Here is a 24181-nt window from a genome sequence, read left to right on the forward strand (position 1 = left end):
AAGAGTAAGAACTACAAATGCTTGCACGCTAAAAACAAAAGACCAACCTCGCACAAGAATAACTACAACTATACCAGACAGGAACACTCCATACCAAGCAGATAGAAATGCCTTTTTCTAGTATAACAAATCCCTACTTCTAGCATCAGTTCCCAAACAAGCTCACGGTAACTTCTTATAGTATATTAGAAGTGAATAATTCAACTGCTGACATTTTCTTGTGAAGGATTGTACTTACGATACACCGAGTCCATTGGCTTTTTCATATTGATCAAGCTTTATAAGAAAATTTGGCATGTTAGAGATAGCACGGATTTCAACAGCCAAATGTACTTCCCAAAAAGCTCGATCTTGAAGCACCCATATACGCCATGGCCTGTGAAAATTAAAATGAAACCCACCAGAATCTTGTCAGAAAGGAAGCCAAAGACTGCAAAACTCAGGAGCTCATCTAGGACAAGAAAAACCATATTTAAGAGAAGTTAATTACCATTCTTACTGTTGGATAGCCTCTCCAGTTTTTCTTCCATGTATTTAAGAGAAGTTAATTACCATTCTTACTGTTGGATAGCCTCTCCAGTTTTTCTTCCATGTATAGAGGCTGCAGGCCTTGAGCATTGATAAAGTTATGCACCTGATACCTATATATGGTTCTTTCACTTATGTATATATAGATTGGAAGTTGATCTTCTCAAAATAAAGCTCAGAAATGTAGATAAGTAGTAATTTTTTATTTTTTATATTTTCGAGAAGAAAAAGTAATAATACAGAGCAAAACAATCTGTTTGATCACCTTAACTGTGGATACTACTAATTACAACATGAGCTTGTACAAGTAGCCAGCTTGCAAAGTTGAACGAGATTCTTATTTTACAGTAGTTGAACTGCTGCAATGGTAGGGATTTTTTCACGCAATTTCTGTGTGACAGCAACTCTAACAGTCATCACTCCAGCAGCAGGGCCTGTTATCCGGATTTTGACTATAGGCTCATCGATTGCAACAAGTTCTAGAGAACCACCTGCTGCCCCAACTAAGTAGGGTCTAATTTCTTCAAGTACCTGGAAGAGTTTGTAAGTACATAAGATAATTTTAATTTTTCGTTTTTGTTTTGCTTTCTTTGGGAAAGTACTTATGTAAACAAACGAAATAACAATGACAAGGAAGTGGACAATACATCCAAGCTCCTCAGACACCATCACCAACAAGAAACGAGAACTAGAGATGAGCAAACACTTAATTAACTACCAGCAGAAGAAAATCTAAAAACAAATAAGTATTATTAAAAGCTACGAAATTGATGCCATAGAGAACCTCAAAAACAAACTATCCCACAAGCAGTGGAATATTCAATTATTATTCCAAAAGAGATGTAGCTATCAACATCCTACTAAAGTGCTGGGAACCTAAGCACAGATGAGGGAGAGAACTAATAATGATAGAAGTAGGGGGCATGGACTGTAGCAAAGTCAGCCATCAATGAAACAAACAAATCAAATCACAGGCAACCAAATTCCAAACAAAGATCATTAGTAGCAGTAGTGCAACAATATATACATGGACCATTGAAAGAAATGTGCAACTAATTCTTTATAATTATTAGAGTAAGCACCTCATATAGTCGAATGAAAATTTTACCTTCTCTATGTTTTCTGCATTCAGCTCAAGGCCTGTTTCTTCATCTGGAACTGGTTCCACAGCAACTATTTCAGGGATCTTTTCCATTAAACGACGCTCAATACCCATTTTCATTGTCATGACAGAGCTTGGACACGACCCACATGCTCCTTGTAGCTTTAACCGCACTATATTACCATCAATCTCATGTAATGCCACATTCCCCCCATCAGAAATGAGATATGGCCGGACTTCATCCAATACACTTTCCACATTTTCTGCAGTCAGTGGTAATTCCAGAGCTGAATTTGGAGTAGCAACTGCCTTCACAACTGGTGCAGTTTAAAAATCAGATCATCATACAAAATGGAGTAAAACAAGACTCAAGCCACACCCACTACATGTATACCAACAATAGAAAGAATATTTTTATATTGAATAGTAAGTTTGTCACACAAAGACATGCTCTTGTGATGCATGCTTCAAATGACTTTTAAAACAACCTTTGTTTGATTAGCAAGTATGAAGACATAAACTTTGGAATATGAAATTATAGAGATAATTTTCCAACAATTTTCACTTAGCTAGTCATCCCTACACGGATAAGATATATGCTTGTGTAACTTACATGAATGATACACAAAACTAATGCTGAAATGAGGAGAATCACATACAAGAGAGCAACAAGTTATATAATAATAGACCAGTCAACAGAAAGGGAAAAGAGCCTTGAAGACCATAAAAGTTCAGCTTTGAGAAGTTTTCTACCCGAAAGCAATTTTATAGAAAATTTATTTACGTAAATGTTAGAATATAATGAAGAATACGGAAAGGTGAACACTCTCATGGTTGTGAAAAGCACTAAGAAAGTACGAATAAGATCCTCCAAAATAATTGAACCCATTTTTGGTATTTGATTATTATGAAGATTCTCATGCATATTTTTTTCCTGATTTCTCCCTCTGAAGACTCTTTGAATCCAGTAATAGACTATATGTCCCAAAAACTAATTCACTAATAGACTAGAACAATTAGAATCATTATTAATATTACCACATCAAATTGAATCTTTCAATCACTGATAAATCAATCAGTTTTACCGTATGGATGTCAATACAACATAAGAAAACTACTGTAGTCTATTTCTATTAAGAGGAACTGACCTAGATTGCGTGAAGTTGAAGGTAATCGAAGCCGTGATGTCTGCCGCACCACCAAATTATGCCCTCTAGTGAATGAAACAAGGGAGCCTCCTGATAATAAGCTCCAACTCTGCAAAGAAACCAACCTTTTCAAAACTACAGAGTACATTAACAAGAAGATGAAGATCATGTTCCTCTTCCTTTTTTTAAATGAATCGGGAAATTAGTGAAAACTGTGGATACCGGTTGCTGAAGTGCCTGTCGGGCCATGTAGTACGATGGTGGATTTTGAAGAATAGCGTTCATCTCTGACTCAAAGCAGCGATTCGGGAATGAAGACCTGGGTGAGCTGAAACTTGTTAGTAATGGTTCAAAGCAGACACACCGACTTACAGGGGACGCGGTGAGCCTCACCCCTTGAATTCTATATAGACTTTGCAAACATGGCAAACTAACTCTACTCTAAAAGCTTCAAACTGGTTCGATCACTGAATCATGGTTCTGGGTGCCGGTTCCCAGCATTAATACTTGGTAATGGATCACTTACCATTCTTACAAGCTATAAATCAACATGAACTCATCAACTGATTCCTGATTTTGTTTATCCTAAACCCAAAACCACCAAGGATTGAAACATCCCCTGAACTGGAAATATAGGCTCCAGTTCAAGAAACCAAAGATTAAACAAAGACATAACCAATAAACTTCATATGGAAGTGCCCCAGATGCCCAGAATTAATGCAACGTTTTGAGACCAAATCATACACGAACATAATCAGGGAGAATAGCGGAGGTATTGAAATTACGAGGGCATTAAAATAGAAGTAGAGACACTTACAGATTGAGAGAGATGAGAAGAGGGGGGCTCTGGAGAATTGGAACACGGAAGACGGGAGCTGGAGATGCTTTAAAACCACAACCAAATGCTAAGTTGTTAAAAGGAGAGTTTTTTTCACTAACAGTCCCTTAATTCTGGTGTACCTACCAATGTGATACCTCAACTCTTAATCGTACCAATGTGATACCGAGACTCTAGTATTGTTATCATTGAAGTACTTCCGTCAGTTTTTTTCAATTTCTCCGTCATCTTGGTGACGTGGCAAGTATGTGAGGCCCACAAAGAGGGTTAAAAGACAAAATTAACCCCATCTGAGAAGAGCAATGTTTTTTCCGCCATTTACCTTGAGAAAGACACCAAACAATTTCAATTTTGGCGCCAATTTTCCCTCCATACTCCTTAATTTGTGTCTCTTATCTAAACTAAAGAACTACCGCCAACCAGTCGACCACAATCTGATAAAACCCAGATCAATCTCATTTTCTATTTTTACCCTAGTACTTGTTAAACTAACAAAATAAATATAGAAATTTATATGGAACATCTCATTTCCATAAATTTCATAAGAATATATAAACACATAACTTAACGAAATTCAAATACATGTTTAAGTACCATTAGTTGCCACCTTTTATGTTGATCTGCCATGATTTTTGCTTGTAACTAATGGTACTTAAACATGTATTTGAATTTCGTTAAGTTATGTGTTTCTATATTCTTATGAGATTGTGGAAATGAGATGTTCCATATAAATTTCTATATTTATTCTGTTAGTTTAACAAGTGCTAGGGTAAAAATAGAAAATGAGATTGATCTAGGTTTTATCAGATTGTGGTCGATTGGTTGGCGGTAGTTCTTTAGTTTAGATAAGAGACACAAATTAAGGAGTAGGAAGGGAAAATTGGCGCCAAAATTGGAATTGTTGGGTGTCTTTCTCAAGGTAAAGGGCGGGAAAAACATTGCTCCTCTCAGATGAGGTTAATTTTGTCTTTTAACCCTCTTTGTGGGCCTCACGTACTTACCACGTCACCAAGATGACGGAGAAGTTGAAAAAAAACTTACGGAAGTACTTCAATGATAGCAATACTAGAGTCTGGGTATCACATTGGTACGATTAAGAGTTGAGATATCACATTGGTAGGTACACCAGAATTGAGGGACTGTTGGTGAAAAAAACTCTTTCCTATTTATATGTCTTTTAACTGTTACCAAACGACACAGGTCTCGACTGTTAAAACTTGCCAAGTCCCGAGGAATCCACCTTTCTATCACTTTAGGAATCTTTATGTTCATGGGGTGATTGTATATGGTTACTTGGTTCAAAACTTCAAATCTTGACGATGCTGATTAGAGTTTAAGTCAAAATTTATTCTTGGATTGGACTTGTATCGAATGATGCCCGAGTAAGATTGTCTTGATAAATTAGTCGCTGACTATGTGCACCTGTTCATTGTCACAATTTATAGTCTTTGCCAATTACAACACCCTTGAACACACAGTACAGATTCGCGAGAAAGTCCTATTTGGGAGGTTTATATGTCATGTTTGAAGCACACAAGGGAGTAGAGACTTCTTCTCTTTTCTATTTTGCAAAGTGACGCCCAAGAAAAACTTTATGGGATGATTAGATAAAACAAAACTCGTGTAATTCTGTATCATCTAACCAATGGATATTATTGGTCGTTAATAGTTTTGTCAGTTTTGTGGGGAAATTTGTAGAATTTGTGTATTCCTCTTTGCACCTCCACTGAAAATCTGAAATTCCCCAATTTTAGCAGCACTCTAGTAGCTACCAAGGGCGGACCCAGGTACACTAAAGGGTGGACTTAAGTCCACCTAGTTCTCCTTGCCGCCAAAAAAATCCTAGTGCAATATATATATAAGAATTGATACATATATATATATATATGAATGAAAAGTCTTTCTAAACCCATAGAATACAAACAAAGTATTCAAGTGTAGGTGTTTAGCCCAACTAAAACTCTACAAACTAGTCATAAAGAGTAAAGACGTCTTATTTAGGCACACATTCTAATATATTTAACTAGCAACTAAGAATGTTAGCATTGATACAATTGATTTGCGGCCTTTTTTTTCATGTTTGTGATAATCTAAACGTGTAAACTTGAATATCTATAATTAGATTAATTCGTTGGTTAGTTGAATAATTGAATATCTATATTTTGATGTATAGGTATTAGATTATAATGTATGAACCTCTACCGAAGAGATCTAAATTTATTACCTCATGGTTTTCAAGAAAAAATGTTGAGTCTTCTAGTTTAAATGTCATCTCTCAGCCTTATGCATGCACTCCACCTATTAATAATTCACCCCAAACTTCCATTCCGGAGTCAGTACCACAAGTTGACTTCATCAATGAGAAGGTTATACAAGAGTTTGAAGATTTGTCGAATTGTAGAGTTGGATTTAGCTAGTTTAAACTCATATATTACATTTGAGGGATAAAGCTTTATGTCCTCTTTTTAAGTGTATTTTTTTTATAATTAATAAATTTTCTCACACCATCGAGATTTTTCCTAATGTATATCAGCAAACTCAAATCCACCCTACCTTCCAATCCTGAGTCCGCCACTGGTAGCTACTATGGCATTTATATGAAAACAGTACTAATAAATAATCATACAACAATCTAGCTAGTGCAGCATAGCCTATACTATAACTGAACGTTTGATAAGAGCTTATTATTCGACTGCGCGCTTCCTATATATGCTGAAAAGCTTGGCCGCTAAAAAATTGGCAACCTTACCCTGGATGCAGGTTACTGTCAAGGAACACATTCTAGACTTAATATCGATCAGTGCAAATGGTTCTATGTAATTCGGCAGTCATGCAACAACACCAAATCTTTCACAGTTTGGACCACAATACCATGGAGCTTCTCTAAATCTACATATCCAGTCTCGATGACCAAGAATTTATTAAGAAACCCAACCACATTATTCATGTATCATGTATGGTACTGGTAGAGTCGCAGTAGTGTCTAACATGATCATGGTAAGTTGTTCCCAAGGAACCAGCTTCTGCCATAAACTGCTATTATATATCTTGGTCTATTAGTTGTTGCTAGGACCTTGGCAGCCTATTGTATTTCATTTTCAAGAAGCCTTGTTTTATAGAAGTAGTTGTAGTGACGTGCAAATTCCGCTACTTTCTTAGCAGCAGAAGTTATAGGATTCACTATGTTGCCAAGGAACTCCTTGATTGTGGGAACCTTAAAAACTAAGTCACAACTCAGTGACTCACAACCTACTTAATATTGTTCAGTTTGTAAGTTCATTGCTGCTTTGTTGCAGATGCTGTTGGTACTTTCACTGCTCATAATCTGGGGCAGAAATTGGATCGGAGTAATTGTGCAATTTTCCGAGCAGTTGATAATGCATGGCACAACGTACAATGGCTAACTGTAACAGAAATAATCACACTTTGATTTCACTATCGGTGTTCTTCTATTCTGCTTCAAGCATAACATGCAGCTTTGATTTTGGCAACTAGCTTCTGGAGCATCTGAAGCTCATGTTTGACACAACCAAAGCCATCACATCTCTTTAAAAGCAAGGAACTGCGCCTTCCCATGATCCCTTTTGTAATGTCGACGAGGATTCTTCTTCAACCATTATGTTGATTAGAAGTATAAATGTATAATCATACATTAGACGCTTAATTACTGTCAATGGATCGGAGTATTATTATTTTAGAGGTTGTAGAAGCCAGATAAAATATACTTATATACCAGGAAAATAATAATGTCCTAAGGATGACAATTCTTACGAGTAGTACTCCACCTGAAAATGAAATTCAGAATTAGAAAACATGATCATCCTTTATTTGCTTAATGTGTTGGTTAAATTCCAATGCATGCTATTAAAAACCTTTCCACCTTGTTAAGCCTTGCCGCCGTGCGTTGAAAACCAAGTAAACCTAGTCTCGACTCTTCAAAATTCAATGCAAACAAGCAAAAGCAATAGTCTTCCTTGATATAGATTTTACTCTTTTAATTAACTTGACGCATCTTCGAAAAGGACCATCAATCTCTATCCAACAAGAAGAGACTCAATATATAATTGCTTATTATATACCAAAATGCAGACTTTATCTTCAAAAAATCAAAGTGAAGTACTAAATGTACAAGTCCAATATTTACTCAAGGGTTTTGATATATAGGTAATGCAGGCTGTATTTGTATGTTGGGCGAAAACTGATGTGATATTCCTGGTGGTAATAAGAGATCACTAGTTCAATCATCCTCATGTGAAAAACACTCTTAGAGAGGGCATGTACCGTATACCTGGAGTGGTAGACCCACCGTCCACCATTTTGTGCACCAAAAAAATGTATAAGTCCAATATTTAGGCTATAAGAGCCCATGCTTTATTGGTGGTTCATTGCACATGTGCATGCTTTTTCGTCACATAAAGACTTCCTTTTCAGTTATAAAATGGTTCTATAAAACCTGAAGAAATGTATCCCGTTTTACAGTACTGTTTCTCGCAAATAAGGTGGTTTCTATTTGAAGTAGGAAAAATCTAGAAGATGCCACTGTAATGTAAAGCTTTGGAGTTACGATTAAAAACAACTAAACTAAACGGCTGTGATGATAGATTATCTTGTAATCTGATAACAAAAAGAAAAAAAAACAAAAAATATTTCTTGTTAGAAATTTGAACTGATTATGACACTCCACAAGGCTACATTTTAAGTTTTTAACACTTGCATCCTACTTTTAAAGTAGTGTAAGCAGGCGAGCAATTTTATCAAACAAATTAGGAAAAAACATGAGTAAATTACAGGAAACCAACCACGTACTAGAAATAAGTAAGATTCTACCACATAAACTCTTGACAATCATATGATATAAACTTTGACCCGTTGTTGTGGTACATATAAAACCCACTATTGTAGTACACACAAAAGTTTTCAAACATAAGAACAAAACATAAATTCGTTCAACCAAGCTCAGACTGTCACATCTAAACGACTGAGTACAATATCAGAGTAAAAAAGTAAAAAATCAGACCCTAACACAGAAGCAGTTCTTGTGCATCTGAAACCAATTGGCAATAATAATCTTACTACAAAGAATACAAAATTACAGAAAGTAAATATAAACTTACAGTGTGCAGAATGATCCAAGAGAGAAACAGGAGAAATGCAGGTTGTCTGTTTATATGGCGAGTGCAGATGAAGTGCAGGCACTTGAAGATTTGCCAAATCTCTCCCCCCATCCGGTGGGACTCCACTCTCATGCGACTGATGCGAGTATATATAATTAATTTGAGTGGCTCACGTGTTGTGCTGGGAGGCACGTGCTTGATACCGTCGAATCCAGCGCCCTACGACAGCACGACAGACAAGGTGACACTGCCTTCGCTGTCGTTTCTGACCCACCTTTTGTTTGTTTAAAGGGAAGAACCGATTTGGTTTGGTGGGTTAATGACGTTAATCAGAAAATCTCCACACTAATGACACTCTGTGATTAGACTAGTGAGTAGTGACTCCGTTTATCATTATCGGATCTCCTCAACTTGTTTATGGGATCTGCTAAATCTAAGATATAAACCGAGAGAGAGGGAGAGCATTGCTAATATTAAATCTATTTGATCTAATTAATTTAATGCTACGCTTTTATTTTTTTATGATATATATATAGAGATGACTATTATTTGATACTGGATTTAGTAATTAAAATTCTCATTTTGTTTTATACTTCTGTGAGTACTAGTACTCCAAATAAGATCATAGAAAAAAGAAGAAGCAAAAATGTGGAATGAAAAGTTGAAATTTAGGATTAAATGACGGAAATAATTTAAAAAAATATTGTCAAAATTAATAGGAGTAAAACGAAATATTATTTGGTATAGTGACATAAATAAGACATTATTTTTTGATTGTAGCATATTAATTATTGTATTTGGTAAAAAATAATAATAGAAAAAGACAAAGAATTTCAAGTGTAAATTGTTCATTTTCAAAGATTATATACCAAATCGTCAAAAGTTGCGTATTTTATATTGTTTTTGAAACGTTGGTTAGCCCGTGTGAGTCCCCGTGGAGACTTGTTAAAAAAATTACCTCCATATGTTTTTACGAAAACACGATTTAAGAACACGAAAGTCTCTCCCTATTTTTGTTTCTTTGTTTGAGCTTGTACTCGCAGTGAGCTAGCTGTATTATTGTAACGCTTATTGAAAAAGAAAAAGAAAAAGAAATTACAGTAAGAGCCGGTTGGATATGTGGAGATGGATGGATGGATGTGATTTAATTATTTAAATGTACAACACCATAGTAGAGGTTAGGTTGGCTCTATTAAACCAGCCAATCTCTCTCTCTCTCTCTGAATCTCTCTTCTTGAGGAGTAGTACTACCTGGTCTCCAGCGAGAAAGTCTCTCCCCTTTCTCGGGCGGTCTCTGGATTCTCTCCCTCTTTTCCATGTAACCCCTCCTTCATTCTCACATTATCTTCCAACACACTCTCACCTTTTTCTCTCTTCTCTTCTTTTTTAGTTTACTTGACACCCACAAAAGAAGAAGAAGAAGAAGCAATAATTCATGTGTGTTTGACTTGATTATGTCTGCAGATCGGCCTTCTGGGATTTTAAGGAGGAGATGTCGAAAGCCGGAGTTCTCGATCTCGCGTCCGGCCTCGGCGGCAAGATCGACAAAACTGACGTTCTCTCTGCTGTTGACAAGTAATTCTTCTCCACCCCATTGCTTTCTCTCTTTTTAAATTGTATTTGGAAACTCAAATGCATGATCATCTTTCTCTCCATGTAGATAATTGTTACCTACAACCTTGTTGTTTTAATTTGATTTGACCCGAGTAAGCACAGTCAAAGACTCGAGATCAAAGCTAATCACTAAATTACGAGGCTTTTGTAATGGGTGATCCATGGGGTTTAGGCCAAGTCACGTGATGTGGTGTTTGGTGAGACTAACATGATGTCATGTTTGGGGTTGCCCCATTCCTTCGTGCCCCGAGTTTTTATAGGTCCCAATCTTGTTTTTGGCATCCAAAAATCTGAGTGTTCTGTCTGGGTAGTTTGGTGATTCTTTCTCTGGTTGTTTTGCAGTTGAGCTTCTAATGAGAGTCTGAGTGGTTGTTGCCGTGTTATATTCCCTATCAACTTATTTTGAGCCTTTATTTTCCGGAAACTGCTACATGTTATCTTGTGCCAAGAGGCAAAAGATCACACGTGCATTTTCATTAGTGCTACTAGTAAAGGTCGAAAGTTGAGTGCTTACTTGAGTTTCTTTTTCTTTTGCCTTTGCTCTCTTAGAATCAATTAGATTTTTCATGTGCTCTTAAAGAAATTTTAGGTGGTCTTATGCGTTGTAAATAATCATTAGTTAGATGATGGGCAGATACTCTTGACTTCACAATATTCACCAGTTACATGTGTATTGAGCAACAATTGTTCGATGTGGGAGCATTTATTGTTACCTGGATTTGTTCTGAAATTTTTGATGCAGCTAGCTTACTGTACTGTGCAAACTGTAATTTCCCATCAATTTCTATAAAGATAATGACCCAACATTTGTTCAACCTTTTCAATTGGAAGCTAATACACTGCAAAGTTAAAATCATAGTCTCACATTAAATATTAAATTTAGCCACCTGTTGTATTGGGTTGTGACACAGTAAGGACTACAAAGCACTTCATTTGTATCAAACTATTAAAAGGAGCAGGAGACCAATTGGGCCTCTTCTCATGAAAAGTTCCAAGAAAAAAAAACCAGATACATAAGTTATTTATTTTTTAAGTCGTGGTAATCTCAGTTTATTGAACAATGGTTCAGGTATGAGAAGTATCATGTCTGTTATGGAGGTGAAGAGGAAGCAAGAAAATCCAACTATACTGATATGGTAAGAGAAGCTCTGTTTATAGGCCATATGTTCTTGATTGTGATTGTGCTACTCTCTGTTGGGGACTATCTGTCAGAATTTTGAGATATGCTGCAAACTTATTTATCTTAACACTTCCTCTGGAAATGAGTGCTTCATGTTTTACATTGTACATGATCCTACTGATTAATCCTTGTCCTCAGTGATAAGGCTTAGCAATATAAAGATCTAATCTGTTAATATCATCAATAATGTGACTCGATGGATAAGCTATAGGCTGAGGATTACACAACTATTAGCTTGATTGATAATGTTGTGCATATGGGCAAGGTTGGCCTTTCAGTGTCATTTGATCTTTTAAGATGAATGATTCTTTGTTACTAATTAAACTACTTACTTTTTCGTTGGCATTTCAGGTTAATAAATATTATGATCTGGTCACCAGTTTTTATGAGTATGGTTGGGGAGAGTCCTTCCATTTTGCACCCAGGTTCCTCCCTTTCCTATCTCCATATAAGGCATGGAATGTTTTGTGTAAAAACAGAAAACCAATGGAATATCATCTCTTTGACAAGAGTTTCTGAAAGATGAACCTTTCTCTTGCAGATGGAAAGGAGAGTCTCTTCGAGAGAGCATCAAGCGGCATGAACACTTCCTTGCCTTACAGCTAGAACTGAAACCTGGACAGAAGGTTTACCCTTCTCAAGTAGACTTGATGTAACACGAATTATCAAGCCAGAAATACTTTAGTATATATTCAATATATTGACTTAGTTTATGGTATCTTTTGCTACTAGGTTTTGGATGTAGGTTGTGGAATTGGAGGGCCACTTAGAGAAATAGCCCGGTTCAGGTGAATGCCATTTATTTATATTTCTTTGGTTGATGTGGTCTTCCACTCTTCCTTGTAGTGGCTTTGACATTTCGATTATTCAATTTCATACATCTAGAGGCCAGACTGCTACTTCCAATCTGCATGGTTTCTTTATTTTCAGTCAATACTGCTATTGCATAATAACAATACATATAAGTAGCATTGATTTTTAGGCCAATTTCAATCATTTCCAATGTTCTTATGCAGGTAAAGTTAATTTAATTGTTTAAGAATACTCTGGAATTTATTGTTAGTAATTTGGTATATGGTGTTTTATGCAGCTCAACGTCAATTACTGGGTTGAACAACAATGAGTATCAGATAGCAAGAGGAAAGGTTGGTAGACGTTGAACATTTGCTTTTCAGTCACTAGTCTAGTGAAGTATATAATCCAGATGATATATGTATATAGAGTTTGAATTACCACTAGAATGATTCTGTTTTAAGGTGACTTAATTAGCTATTTTGCTCCATAGGAACTTAATCGCAAAGTTGGAGTAGACAAGACCTGTGACTTTGTAAAGGTTCGTAATCCAATGTACACTTCACGTTCTAGGAGGTTCCATATGAAGTAGTCCCCTCCTCCCTCCTTAATTTTCCAGAGCAATGACATAATATATACCATCTGTTTCTAAATGATGCAGGCCGACTTCATGAAAATACCATTTCCTGAAAATACGTTTGATGCAGTATATGCAATTGAAGCTACCTGCCATGCACCAGATGCAGTAAGTTGCCTCTCAGTTTTTGGCTAAGGGCATCCAACTCATATGTGTATCAAAAGAAAACACTCAGTGTGATGTTGGCTTAATGTTTGTTCTTTCTTGTGCAGTATGGATGCTACAAGGAGATTTATAGAGTACTAAAACCTGGTCAATGTTTTGCTGCATATGAGTGGTGCATGACTGATTCGTTTGATCCCAACAATGCAGAACATCAAAAAATTAAGGTATCAGGACTAGATGCATAAATCTAGGTGTTGAAATGAACTTTAAAGTCACTCCTTTGGAATTTAGATTCCAACTGGAAACATATATGAACACAATTTTGCTGACACAGGCAGAGATTGAGATTGGTAATGGCCTTCCGGATATCAGATTGACAGGAAAGTGCCTTGAAGCTTTGAAAGAAGCTGGTTTTGAGGTTAGTTGAGAAGATATTCTCCCTTTCCGTAATCTTATAACATATTTTAAAAAAATGTTGTGTAATTTTACTTGTTCCCTTTTTCTTGTTACCAAAGGTCTTATGGGAGAAAGATCTTGCAAAGGAGTCGCCTCTTCCTTGGTACTTGCCTTTGGACAAAACTCGCATTTCACTTAGTAGTTTCCGTCTAACAGCTGTCGGCCGCTTTTTTACTAAAAACATGGTATGATTCTATAATTATGGTTGTTACAAAGATTTGGAAGACCACTTTCTTCTGTTGAATATGCAATAATATGAATTTATCTCTGCTACTATTAATGTAGGTTAAAGCTTTAGAATATGTTGGACTTGCTCCACAAGGAAGCCAAAGAGTTCAAGACTTTCTAGAGAAAGCTGCTGAAGGGCTAGTCGATGGTGGAAAGTAAGTGCTCTTTTCTGAATTGGAATAGAAGAAAATTGGATTAGAGTGATGTTTCAAATTTCTCCTTCTGGAGCAGATTATGTTCTGTCTTAAATCTGTCGAGAGATTTGCATATACTGGCTATATTGACAATTATGTTGATTAATAACCTTCAGGAAAGAGATCTTCACGGCAATGTATTTCTTTGTGGCCCGGAAGCCACTTTCAGCTGCAGATAGTCAGTAAATTAGTAGTCCAGACTCGTTAACGGTCTCCGTGGTTTCAGAATCTTCCTGGGGATTCTATCTCATGGAGAAGAAGATGTACCTTAGAGTTTCTCTGTGATCATGCTCACCTGACATGGAAGTTGTCGAAGCTGCTTGTGTGTGTTTTATCCTGTGTGTTTATTAATTATTACCATCTGTACTTGTATTTGTACTTGTCATCCTTGTCCACCCTTTGGATACAGACAATGAGATAACGAAATTTCGATCCTGGTTCAGCTGGTTTGTTTGTTCGTGTATTGTTTCTTTGTTTTGTTCTTTATTTCATGTACTATCATTGCCCTGCCTTCCATGCGCACAAGTTTCATATATACCAGCTAGTTGATTACTTTAGGTTTGCCTATCATGTAATCTGAATTTTAATCTTGCTATTATTTTCTTTTCTTTTCTTTTACCTACTTTTCTCCAGTTGGTTCTATTTTCTTACATCTTGTTGAAAGAAAGTGACAGTCGCTCACCCAATCTGGTACAATGTCATACTTTTGATTCACATCTGACAATTCAATTTTTTTTCATAGAAATTACTTCATGTTAGTTCGTTAATGTTAGGTATATATTGTCATGAACGAAATTAATGTTTCAACCTGTTTACATGTATTGAATTGACATTGTGTATTATGCGTTCTAACTATAGTCGCGTATATTCGTTACTTGTGACTACTACTCTCTATAGAACACATTATTAGACTTTAAGTCTGCAGCAGAGATGTGAGAAACCCAACTCTTTTCGATTATACGTACATGGTACAGACTTATTGACATACAAATGGATGTAGGATCGTTGGAGGCATGTATAATACGTAGATAATAAGAGTTTAAAGATGGACGAAACTTTCAAATCTACACTAATCTCGACGCTTTCAAAGTGTTCGAAATACATGGGAGATACAGATGGAAAATATCAAAGTTGAATCAAAGAAAGGTCATTGACAAAGCTTTCTCTAGTTGTATTAATCGTAGTTGTAAGTTAGTTTCAATAATGAATAAAGCATGTTCTTATTATTATTTTTGTACAAGTCAACTAGTGTCAGCATAGATGCATGTATGGGGATTAAGATGCAAATGGTACCATTTCAACACACTGAAAGTTTTTTTGTTGCTTTTTCTGTGTGATTTTTCTTCTCCCCCTTTGATCTAAGATTGACAGAAGTAAACAAGTAGATATTGCCAAAGATTATGATGCTATCGGCACCTGGTCTTAATCACATACTAGTATAAAAATTAGAGCTCAATGACTGTAACAGAAGAGTTACGTACGTAACATGCAATGACCAAGTTCGAGCGAGCATTCCAGAAATGAACTGTCAGCGATTAGTAACTGATTCATGTTCTATGACTTCTATCTACCAAGAAATTCAATACATTTATCTTTTGCAGCTATTGATCGGCGTGACAGCGAGAATATTAATCGTCGATTTCTGCCATCGGAACATGCATGCCCCTCATGTCGAACGTTTTTACTGAGTTTAAGACAATCTCCTTTAATTTGAGCAACTTGAATAAGCTTGTTTTGCTTGTTAATTTGTCTTAATTTTGTGTATAAGAATCCAACCCCAAGCCATTTATTGGTTGGTCCGGCTTTCTTGAAAGTGATATCTTGTTCATTAATCACTACTTGTCAACTTGAACCCGGCGTCCAACATAGAGTAGTAGATGTTAACAGGTTCAACTATCCTAAACGTACCCAGACATCACAAGATTGTTACATAAACATACAATTCCACAACTGTTGAATGTTAAACATTCAAAGCAATCATGTGTGGCTTCAATAAGCATTGGTATTATTAATGTCCAAAGCACTAAAGCTTTAGTTCTTAAGGTTGTGATAGCCTCACCATTGCTAGAAAGCCTGGTTTAAGAAAAAATTATTGTGGGAAGAGACTCCAAACCCCTACGATGTTGGAAACTTTAGATAGATTGCCGCAAACATTACTCGATCTTATTGCTTCATCTTTTCGACACCATTTGTTTTTCACATTTCTTAAGAAGAATGTCATTCTAATCATTTTTTGGATTATGTACTGTTCCAAGAAACAAACTTTACAGCTAATGCTTTAGCGAATCTTAACCATTCCAATTGGGAAGATAGATCCTTAATGTCAACTAATGCTTTAAAATTTGTCCTAATCGATCGCAAGACTTGAAAATCTAGTGTACTGTAAACATTAATATATCTAACTAAAAATAAATAACAACTAGGCCGTGAGTCTGTGACGGTAATATCACGATCAAACGTTACTACGCATGAGTACGTAATCTTATCGGTAACGCAAAACTTCGTCCGGCAAAGGACTAGTGTATGATGTTTAGATGAAGCCAAAGTCAAGAAAATAAACTACGCATATGATGATGTTTAGATGAACTCTGTCAGCCCTTTATTATTTAGTCTATAATCCTTCGTCATTTGTTTTAAATAGTGGAGATGGAAAAACCAGAAGCATCTGTGCGGAATAGAGATGCAAATGGCACCATTTCAAGTCACCGAAAGTCGTTTTGTTCTATATGGCCTTTCTTTTAATTTGATACTTTGAGACTAATATGCATGACTATGCTATCAAAAGGATGCAAGTAAATATATAAATACTGCCAAAGTGCTTTGATGCTATCGATTCACTATGGCACCTGCTCATCTTAATCTTATGGTAACTAATCATATGGTAATCTTACATAAGAACTTTGTGATAGAGAATCAAATTTTAAGCAATTAGTACTGATACAAGTTCTATGATTTCTATCTACCATCTTGAATACATCTCTATTTGTAGGCTGTAGCTAAAAACATGGCAAGAATAGTCACCCCGATTTCGGCCATTGGAACATGCCCCTCGTGTCAAAATTCCGAAGAGGTAACGGAGTTCATGACACAGTCTCCTTCTAGTTACTGGAATTGATTTAGTCCAGATTTGGTGTTTTGGTCCAGCATTGGGTCTTTTGCTTGTTAATTTGACTTGATCATTTGTATTGAAAAAGAACCCCAACCCTAAGCCACTTGAGTTGGTCCGGTCCAGCTTTCTTGAGAGTGACCTCGCTCACTACTTGTCAACTTGAAGCCGCCGGCCAACATAGATGTTAACAGCTTCAACTATCCTAAACCCAGAAAAATTAAATCACAAACAATTTTGTTAATTCTACAACTCCCAAATTGTTGGATTCAGAAATTGGTGTTACTCATGTCCAAACTCCAAATCACTAAAAAAAATTGTACCTTTAGGTTGGGATAGCCTCACCATTGCTAGAAAAATTATCCAAGATATTCCAAACATGTATGCAACATTCAGCTAAAAGAGATGGCCGCATACGTTCTTCTCACTATTTCATATTGTTACTTCATTTTTTTCTTGGCGGATGCTTTAGCAAATCTCAGCCATTCCAATAATTTTTTTCGGACGAAAGACAGCTAGTGCTTTACCAAATCTTAACCATTCCAATCCTTTTTGGGAGGACAGACCCTCAACGTCAAATAATGCATTGAAAATTTGCCCAGATCGATTGCGGTTGTCCTCTTGAATATCTATTTTGTTCACAACTGACACTATCCCTCATGTGTGAGTGCATATTTTATCATCTACACATGATAGCGTTACGAAATCACAAAATTTCATGAATTCATGGTACAATCGTATCAAATTCTCCATATGGTAACACGGGTGGACCAAAAATAGAGGGCATCGAGCCAATTGTGGAGGACTCGGGGCTCTTTCTCGACACATGGATATCATGAGTCAGGTCTGTAGAATCGGCAAAAGCCCAAAAAACAGATCTGTCAATTTCCCCAAAAAAGATGCTTGCTTTGGATTTACACACACACAAGCTGTATCTCCCAAAACTCAGAAAACCCACCAGGCCACCATTGTTGTGAGAAATATGGAACAACATAGAACTGCAGAAAGATACAATGAAGAATTTCTATTCCTTTCAAAACAATGACAATATATTAAGACCAAAACTTTGATGTTTCTACATTTGCCAATGATGACGAAAAAAGAATCGTCAAACAGAGAAAAGAATAAATTCATGGCTGCTCTCCGCGTCCTTGAAATGCATCCCTGCCGCCGCCGCCACCGTCTTGCCGCCGCTCAAAGCGTGGCTGTTGCTGTTATTGAGGTGGTCATGGTGGTTGTCGTCACGGTGGTTAGGCGCCGGAGGATGGTAGTACTTGCGGCTAGTCTGGGGGCAATTGGAGTGAAACCTACAGGCCACTCTGGCTCCCTGGTCCAAAAGCTCCACAAGCTTCATACCCATCTCGAGAAAACACGAAACAACAACAAACGAGGGTTGGAGAGCAAAGAATGAAGGTGTTTAGAAAACGTCCCAGAAGTGATCTATGAAGACAGAAGCACCCATGAAAATTGGGACAGAGGTAGATGACGGCAGATATGAGGAGCCCTGGAGCTGTTTATATAGGCTTCATGGTTTTCCCTAATTTCCTATTTTATGATTTTATTGTTAAGGGCTTCGTTGTTCTTTGATTTTAAATTTGGCCCCTACGTTTTAGGTGCTTCCCTTCGTTGGTGTTGCTTTTCATACTTGGACAGTTTGACCCACCGAATGTTCGGTTGTCTTTGGTGACGTATTTGCTGTCAAGCCCTTTTATTTTTGTGTATTTAACGTTATGAGAAATTAAATGAGGACATTCTGCCCCAGAAAGCACCTTACTTCCATTGAGATGAAAGTCCAACAAGCAAGGAATGCATTCAAATAGTCATAGGGACATATTTGTTTCATGGCTAGACGCTTGAATAAACAAGTGTGTCATTTTCGTGTTTGTTTGGTGTAGTAGAATAAATAAGAAAGTCACCCATTTAAATAATGAAGAACTCTTGCTTCAATTTTTTAAATCACTAAAACACACTATTTTCGTGTTACTAATTAAACATTGTCAAGGAATACTTAAGCCACTAGTTATGATACAACTATGATTAATGGAGCCAGTTGAGACTCTCCATTTTCAATTGAATTTCATTCACCTTGTCATTCAATAATAACCAAGTCATTTGCTACAATATATCTATGATTGAAGTACTCATGTGAAATTTTTTTAGTCTTATTTAATATTTTTTGTATTGCCTTGTTTTGTTGATATATACAGTATTTGAACGTCTTCACTTTCAATTTGATTAGAAGAAAAGCTTATATTTTTCTAGCCAAATGAGGTCTTAAATCTACATGTAATGTTCGTTGTCTTATTCAATTGTCCAAATGGATCGAAATCAGACTAATTCCACTGTTTTAATAATCTTAGTTAGTTTTATTTTGCAAGTCAAACAAGATCTTAAATTTGTAGATAATGTTCATTGTCCTATGCAATTGTCCAAGTGGATTACAATAAAATTCAGGGCTAGTTTGATACAATTTCACTTTTTAAAAAAATCAGCTTTCATATCGATTTTTAAAATTTAAAGTATTTGATAACTCTAGAAAAATAAGTTTTTTATAGAATTTATGGGCCACACATCAGGTTGCTTTTAAAATCAGCTTTTACTCAAAACTTAATAAATATTAATATTTTTATGTAAATTCTCAAATAACACTTTTATCTATAATCATTTTCAATATGTTAAAATAAAATCATGTCGTTAACCATATCTACAACAGTTAATACCAAATAATTTATTTATCAACAACACTTGTAAAAATAATATTTACTAAACATAAACCCGTTTTAATTTACAACTGATTTTTTTCACAATACAATAGAAACAAAATTTTTTTAAGAGTGGCAGTAATACTAGAGTAGCCCTCATTCTAATCTTAGTAGATTTTTAATTAGTAATAAAACGAGGTCCTAAACCTATATGTCTTAAACCTATTTAATCCATCTGGATAATGGAATCGGTCCGATTCAGATCTATTTGAACAAAAGAATCGGACAATGAAAATACCCACTTGGTTAAACGAATAGAAAGTGTGCAAAAATATAAATAAGAGAAAGTATGGGGAGGGCTGGAGGAAGAAATAAAAAATGAATAAAACACGTGTACAGTTGTGAGCCATAAATGTCCGAATTTGACGGGAACGGAAACGCGTTGCGACTTCGGTAACTTGTGAAAATGCGCATCATATTCGCCGCGTTTAGACGTTAGGGTACTTTACTGCTCCTCATTCCGGTTATACCCCTGGCTTTTGACTCTAAATTACGGGAAGTACCTTTCTGACGTGCTCCACACAAACGACCCTTCTTTTGTGTTGAAAAAGTCGATTGATAATGGCATCCATTTTTGGGCAACATGCACTTCACGCAATTAGGTTCATGCTCGAGTACAACAAATGAGCATGATCGAGTCGGGTGCGAGCCTAAAATATCGTATTTTTTTTCTTAAGAGGAACTTTGATTTTCAGATCTTTATATATAGGACATGAAATCGGTTTCAATTTACTTCATATGTACCTCAATTTGATTTCCCTTTACACAAACAAATAAACAAACGACAATCGCTCAATTAACACGCTATTCAAATCCAATGGCAGCGCATACAATATTGATTCATGGTGCTCATTTATTGTTTGGATCATCATGAAATTTAAAATGGGTAATAGGGCATGTACTGTTCATCTGTTTACTTCATGACAGAACTAGCTAATCTTAATTAAATATTGTATAGAATTACATATAATTGATACGAGGGTTATATATTATACTGATCAACGAATCTATAAATGAATATGATTTTTATATAACAAATATATCATGTCCACCGTATCAAACTGCGTAACTTCTTATCGTAGAAATGTACGTACCTAGCTAGCTAGGTTGACTACAAGTCTACAAGAATCTCATTCCAGTACCAAACACATGCATGGAGTGCATGGTCGACGACGCCGAGAGCAAAGAGGCTAGGTTTAGGAAAGGTCAATGATCAATTCTTCATCTTGCCTTCCTTGTATAAATGTTGAACTTTATATATAGTTGACCCTTTTTAAAAGTTGACACACACACGCACACAGAGGTATATATGTTGCCCTAGTCTTGACGGAAGAAAAAGAAGAAGATTGATCTCTAATTCTCTATATCAATAGACACTAATCTTGATTATTATAGGGTTGGGATACATATAGTCGCTATGTGCAAGATAAAATATTTATGTGACATTTGACTCGCTGCATGCATGTACAACTTGTTTACATTTTGCTCAATACGTTCGCGTGGATGATACTAGCTACGAACTGCTCAAATGGTGGTTACCATAAGTAGTTTTTTTTTCTTGAAAGCTTGTAAGTGATCGATAACCTGATTTGTCTACTATACATCCTACATCCGACGGTTATTTTTCTGACTTCAGCCACAAAACAATGTTGACTGTCGGATGTGGTATATATAGCATTTATCAAATGTATACTAGAATATTCCAAAATGTAATATGTATTTGTAAACATTTCTAAAGAAGTAAGATTGTTAATTAAGTAGTCTTGTAGGAGAATTACTCTTTGTAATCTTCCGATGTATCTTGTTCTAATTAGTATAGGTTAGTCTAGATAAGGAAATATATATAATCCCTTATTCAACGAGAACTCAATGTAATGCATATATATAAGGTCTCTTTATCAATGAATAAAGATCGATGTTTCTCCCTATTTGATACGCATTGCATTCTTCTGTAACACATTATCAGCACGTAGTTCTAGTCATGTGCTTGATAATCAAGAACCTAATTTATGAGAAAAAAATTCCTTCTGTCATGAAAATAATTCGACAGAAGAAGACGGAAAAATTCCTTTTGCCATGAAAAATTCGGCAAAAGATGACTGAAAAAAGATTGTTCAGCTGAATTTTTTTTTTGCAGAAAATACGGAAAAAAAATTCCAAAAATCGGGTTTGACCAGTGCGCACCCAAAAATATCACTTTGGGCACCCCATCCTCTCATCCGATCTGCTTTCGACGTCGCCGCCCGCCCCATCCCGCATCGATGACCCTCGCACCCATCGTCAACGCATCACAGTGCCGCCCCCAAACCTAGACCTGTTGCACAGGTCTTGCGACGACGACGCACACACAACCCATACGCGGAACCGACCCGACGAAAGTCGGACGCCGATGACCAGAGCAGGCCCACGCTCCTTGTAGCGCCATTGTGCGTTCTTATCTCGTTCGACGCTTCCAGCCCAGCGCCGCCGTTGCTTGGCATCCCAACCGAGAGCTCCGGATCGTAGCCCTTCGACCCGGTTTGTGGTCCAACCCGAGGCTTGACCCGACTCGGTTGAAGAGGATTTTACCACCGAGTAAACTGGTAAATAGATACGGCGATACTTACTTCGCGATGCATTCGTGGATTCAAGCAAGAGCAACTATTAAGCTATTTATTTAACAAAATAACCAAGTTTATTTTATTTAACGTTGTTGCTTTCATGCATATTTAAATTCTTCTGAATTTTGTCTTTCATCGGGGACTTTCAACATCCCTTTCCTTTTTAACCCAATTCTTTCGCTTCTCGGATGGTATACATGGATATGATTCCCCTGGTACCGAGTTTTAGAAGCGGCTGAGAGTGCTGCTGTTACCATCCGTAGCCATTGTGTATAGCTACAGGTTTGAAAAAATGGGACAAACATTGGTTTGCGACGGAAATTGTCGCTTATACCACCGGTTTGTGACTGAAATTGTTACTTATACCATTGTGGTGGAATTTGTCACGGTTTATTGAATTGAGTTACCATACTATGAGACTTGACCTCCAATTAGTACTTGGAAGTTGTATCGTATTGATACTAATGAATCTTCTCTCTTGTTGACCGCAACATGTGTATGAAATTTGACATTTTCATGTTGGATGTGTTTATGCACCTAGTCCATATTAATTTCTTTTGGTGCAACATCGCTTCATTGAAAGACATAAACATTATGGTCAAAATATACAAGAGCGAGATATGAGAAGTTCTTGAAACAAAACACTCATTATATGGAAGAACATGAGAATATCTTATAAAGTAATTATACATTGCGGTTATAAAATGAAAAGAATGAAGTATAAAACTTCGGTTAATAGTCTGACTAACTAAAAATCCGTTTATTCCCAAGTTTCTGTGACTAATGTTATTTAGTCGATGCATTTTTAAATTAGTTCATGGTCAAGACCTTAATCTAATTGTTAGCTATAAAATTCTCATGTAGTTCAAGTAAACAAACATACAAGAATGTCTCGATGCATTTATGGTTTCATAACCAAAAGCAATATGTTAATGCAATATAACGTATTACATACCACATGACACTACCTACATAAGCCCACAATTTTAATTGTGGCATAAGTTAGGCTTACACGTTCTTTGTGTGGCGCAATGCACACTTATATGATCTTTGATGTTGTAATTATACATCTGTTTCGGTTCTTCATAATCTTTGGCGGATTAGGTCATCATCTATTGATTTTGATCAACACTTTGTAAACTAGCATTGCAAAATGCCGAAGGACTCCAAGCCATGAGCATTTGCTCTCGGCTTTATTTCCAACCGACAATGCTTGTTGTAGCATATTTATGCCTCATTGGTATGATGAAGCCTTGATTGATGTCTTGTTATGACATGTTTCCACCTTATTTTTGTGATGATTTGTAGTCTTACATGTCATGTAATGCACTCTATATTCCACAGTTTCAAAATATGGTGATGTTTTCACGAATTGAATTAACGCTCGTACAAGATTAAGGGAGTGGCAAACTATAACAGGTTCACGAGTTACAACCTTAACAGTATCGCCAAGATGTTCCGTCCGCCGCTCGATTTTACCCCTAATGGCATCAAAATTGGCTGAGCCAAGGACCATTGGCAGCCCCTGCAGCCTCCTGCGAGGCCCCCTACAGTCCCCCCTGCAGGCCCCTGCACAGCCCCTCGCACGGCCTTCGTAGCCTCCCTCGCATGGCCTCCTCACGACCTCCTAACATTTTTTGCTCTATTTTTTTTACGCTGGAAATTCTTTTTGGGTATGTTTAGGTAACACCGATTCTGGTATTTGGATCTATGGTGTATATGCATGATATTTGCATGTCAAAATCACTCGTGAATGACACTTGAGGGTTCAAAACCC

At 36.5% G+C, this 24181-nt stretch overlaps 2 protein-coding genes across 5 annotated transcripts; one reads left to right on the forward strand and one right to left on the reverse strand.

Annotated features, from left to right (window-relative positions):
* Nucleotides 1–3682, reverse strand: LOC126802386 (nifU-like protein 2, chloroplastic). Of its 4 annotated transcripts, none has more exons than XR_007672956.1 (7): nt 3596–3682; nt 3001–3097; nt 2779–2887; nt 1637–1947; nt 794–1059; nt 491–641; nt 1–376 (listed from the first exon to the last, which is right to left on the reverse strand). XR_007672956.1 is itself a non-coding variant. In XM_050530006.1 (5 exons), the coding sequence occupies exons 2-5, from the start codon at nt 3061–3063 to the stop codon at nt 871–873; spliced, it is 672 nt and encodes a 223-aa protein (XP_050385963.1). In that variant the 5' UTR covers nt 3064–3097; nt 3596–3682; the 3' UTR covers nt 717–870. The 4 variants fall into 4 exon arrangements, 2 of the variants coding, with proteins under 2 accessions (XP_050385963.1, XP_050385964.1); XR_007672955.1 differs by having other exon boundaries at nt 3–376; nt 553–641; XM_050530006.1 differs by lacking the exons at nt 1–376; nt 491–641 and having other exon boundaries at nt 717–1059.
* A 6238-nt stretch (nt 3683–9920) lies between these two features.
* Nucleotides 9921–14378, forward strand: LOC126801448 (cycloartenol-C-24-methyltransferase). The gene is made up of 14 exons (XM_050528800.1): nt 9921–10048; nt 10195–10305; nt 11414–11480; nt 11876–11949; nt 12066–12150; nt 12257–12312; nt 12615–12669; nt 12810–12857; nt 12978–13061; nt 13166–13282; nt 13393–13476; nt 13574–13699; nt 13800–13897; nt 14053–14378. The coding sequence occupies exons 2-14, from the start codon at nt 10223–10225 to the stop codon at nt 14120–14122; spliced, it is 1047 nt and encodes a 348-aa protein (XP_050384757.1). The 5' UTR covers nt 9921–10048; nt 10195–10222; the 3' UTR covers nt 14123–14378.
* Nucleotides 14379–24181: the final 9803 nt, after the last annotated feature.

The sequence above is a fragment of the Argentina anserina genome, chromosome 7 (assembly GCF_933775445.1).
Source record: "Argentina anserina chromosome 7, drPotAnse1.1, whole genome shotgun sequence".
Classification (NCBI taxonomy): Eukaryota; Viridiplantae; Streptophyta; class Magnoliopsida; order Rosales; family Rosaceae; genus Argentina; species Argentina anserina.

Bases quoted from the DNA above. Each gene is read 5' to 3' on its own strand.
- LOC126802386 (XM_050530006.1), bottom strand. From the start codon at position 3,063: ATGAACGCTATTCTTCAAAATCCACCATCGTACTACATGGCCCGACAG. The intron at 2,888-3,000 runs GTATCCACAGTT...GTTTCTTTGCAG, and splicing joins GACAGGCACTTCAGCAACCG to AGTTGGAGCTTATTATCAGG. The intron at 1,948-2,778 runs GTCAGTTCCTCT...AAACTGCACCAG, and splicing joins TTCAACTTCACGCAATCTAG to TTGTGAAGGCAGTTGCTACT.
- LOC126801448 (XM_050528800.1), top strand. From the start codon at position 10,223: ATGTCGAAAGCCGGAGTTCTCGATCTCGCGTCCGGCCTCGGCGGCAAG. The intron at 12,670-12,809 runs GTTGGTAGACGT...TTTGCTCCATAG, and splicing joins ATCAGATAGCAAGAGGAAAG to GAACTTAATCGCAAAGTTGG. The intron at 13,283-13,392 runs GTATCAGGACTA...TTGCTGACACAG, and splicing joins CAGAACATCAAAAAATTAAG to GCAGAGATTGAGATTGGTAA.